The 2,816-nt window shown below is 43.4% G+C and overlaps 1 protein-coding gene across 2 annotated transcripts in view; it reads right to left on the reverse strand.

Moving 5' to 3' along the window:
* Positions 1-458: 458 nt before the first annotated feature.
* Positions 459-2,816, reverse strand: part of Gprc5d (G protein-coupled receptor class C group 5 member D) — a 9,705-nt gene continuing 7,347 nt past the window's right edge. The window contains exons 3-4 of one of the 2 annotated variants that reach the window (XM_015498181.2): positions 1,848-1,915; positions 459-734 (exon numbers count right to left, since the gene is read on the reverse strand). In XM_015498181.2, coding sequence (XP_015353667.1) covers positions 663-734; positions 1,848-1,915 — 140 coding nt within the window. In that variant the 3' untranslated portion in view covers positions 459-662. The remainder of the gene's footprint in view (positions 735-1,847; positions 1,916-2,816) is intronic. The other variant, XM_015498182.2, reaches the window with a different exon arrangement.

A 2,816-nucleotide genomic window follows, 5' to 3' on the forward strand; every position in this document is an offset into this window, starting at 1 on the left:
CTATAAGAAATACGTAAACTTTCGTAAAGAGAAAGCAGAAAAATTTTTTAAAAAGACAAATACTAGATGATTCTATTATGTGAGACATCTAAATCAAACTCATAGAAACAGAAAGCAGATGGTGGTGGCCAGGGCCTGGGGCTATAAGATTTCAATTTTGCTAAATGAAAAAAATTCTAGAGACCTTTTATACGACAATGTGAATGTAGTTAATGCTACTGAACTGAACATCTAAATGTGGTTAAGATGGTAAATTTTGTCATGTGTTTCTTAGCATGATTAAAAATGATCAACTAGAGGACTAATCCAGCAGTTGGTTGCCATTAACACCTATACTTTGTTGCATTAGAATGGCCCTAATTTCTTTAGACCATTAACAAGGCACCACTTCTTTCCAGCATTGCTAAGAAATGGATGTTTTCAGTTTCACGAATGAAGAAAGAGACACACAGCTGAGGTACAGTGGCCAGCAAGATTGTAATTTTGCTTGAAAGGGCAGTCTTCCGATGAAGGGTCCCGATGGATGTAAAGGTCAAGGAAACAGAGAAGGAAGGACGGGCCTCGGTGGGCAGCACAACTCGTTGATCTCTCCAGTGCGCAGCCAGGGCTACGTTAACCAGGACCGCCTCCTGGGTTTTCACTGCTCATGTTTCCTGTAGACTTTATAATCCTGCATCTTGCTGGGGGCTTAGAGTAGCCCGTGGGATTAAATACTCCTGTGTGAGATCAACAGTCTGGAAAGGAAGAAATGCCATCGTCAACTTTCTGAGCCAAACAGGGGATGAAAATGTGAATGATGCCTGAAATATTATCATCTCACCATCACTTAATTCTTTGTTAATAAAAAAGAGGGAGAAATAAATACTGAGCCTACTTGTATCAGGCTACCCTCGCAGCCATTAATAAGAATCTTTTTGTAAGATTCTTGAATAGCTGATTGCTGGAAATTGAAACTCATCCAAGAAACTCTTACAGGGGATAATAAAGATTTTCTCATTGTGTAAATGCCCTCCTGAGGGTTAATTACAGCAAATGATAGATAGCCGCGTCCTGCTCCACGCGTCCTTGCAGGAAACGGCAAAGCCTCAGATAACAGACCAGAGGGATTAGCTTAGCTGGTTGCCTGGTCAAGTTCACTGAACAAGCATGACTTTCACTCTTGGATTTCTGTTGCCTCTGATCCCCATAATGCAAGAATTGTGTGCCAGTGCAGTATTTTTGGCTGTCTGCCTTTGAATGTCTTCGAGCGATCACAGCACAAATCTGAGTTACATCCAATCCACTCAGTAATGCTCCCTCTGTTTTCGCCTGAAAGGATTAAAATTGGTTCATCCATCTGGCCATCCAGATGATGGTGACAGACCTAGCCCAGTTCTTGGGGGGCAGCCTGGGCTGCCAGAGCTAGACGGTGATTCAGAGAGGCAGTTGGTGGGACTCAGGGGATAGATTTAGACAACTGATACTAAAAACGGACCCGACACTCATGCATATTTACAATCCTCTACTGACCCCAACATCAAACTCAGTCAACCTGCTCCTCTTCATCCTCATACAAGCCCTTTAAGTCCCCTGTTCTTTCCAGGGACATCCCCCTGCCTCAGAATATACCATGTCTCTTGATGGCTGTGGTGGAGGCTTGCAGAGGCTTGGGAATGGGTTAAAAGGGTACCTTGCCTCTCTCGTGCCACCCTTGAATCCAGATGGCTCTAGCTCCATGTACCTTTGGGGATGATCCTGCTCTGCCTTTCCTCTCTCAGGGCACAGCCACTGGAGGTGAGGTCTGAAGGCTCTCCTAAGGAAGGAGTGCTTATTGTGTTCCTCTAGGTGAGTGAGACGAGCACATTTACCTGCCTCGGGATGGGAGTACCACATGAAGTTAATGCTATATCCTCCTCAGCTCCGTCACTGTCTCGGGCTGAAAGCCAAACGAGGGAAGGGCTGGGTTAGTGTCAGGGATTCGTGTGGAAATAGCACATGAGCTGTGAGAAGCCCTGCAAAGGGGTTCCTGACCCTTTAAAAGGAATACTCCACTGAGGCTGATATTGGAAAAATTTGATGATTTAAAAGGATGCTTTATAAGTTTATGAGGAAGGCTGTATACGGATAGCGTACATGTGTTCAGGAGAAGCACATCAGAGTTTAGAAACTGAAGGGCTGAAGAATTCTCTCACTTTCTAGAGAAAGCACTAGCCCTGGGTGAGAGTGTTTGCTCACTTAGCATTAACTGCATAACCATGGGCATCTCACTCTTGCAATAGTATCTTTAGGGTTTATTCGCTTGCAGCTTAGATTCATTTCTCAAAGCTGGACATCATAAAAAAAGATCCCTAAAGACAATTCCATACTGTCACAGAATAACTACACGCACACACTTATTTGCTTAATGTCAGTCTCAACCAGACTGTAAGCTCTGTGAAGATAAACCTGTGTTTCTCCAAGCCAGGAACTTACTCCATACACATTTTTTTTCCTTTAAAATTGTTTTCTTGTAGTTATAGATGGATAGCATGCCCTTATTTTATTATTTTATTTTTATGTGGTGCTAAGGCTTGAACCCAGTGCCTCACACATGCTGGGCAATCACTCTGTCACTGAGTTACAGCCCCAGCTCCACATTTGTGCCTTGATGGTCACACACGTGACTGTGTCATTGTGACCACACTCAGGAGCTGTTGTGCTGAGTAGATGGATTCTGGAACAGTCCCTCACCTCTGTCACCTAGGGATAAGTTTCTTTAACCTTTCGCTGGAAAAAAATGATAATCATAATGGTAAATCATAGGGTTGTTTTGAGGATTCCACCAATTAATATATATA

This window comes from Marmota marmota, unplaced genomic scaffold, assembly GCF_001458135.2.
Source record: "Marmota marmota marmota unplaced genomic scaffold, marMar, whole genome shotgun sequence".
NCBI lineage: Eukaryota > Metazoa > Chordata > Mammalia > Rodentia > Sciuridae > Marmota > Marmota marmota.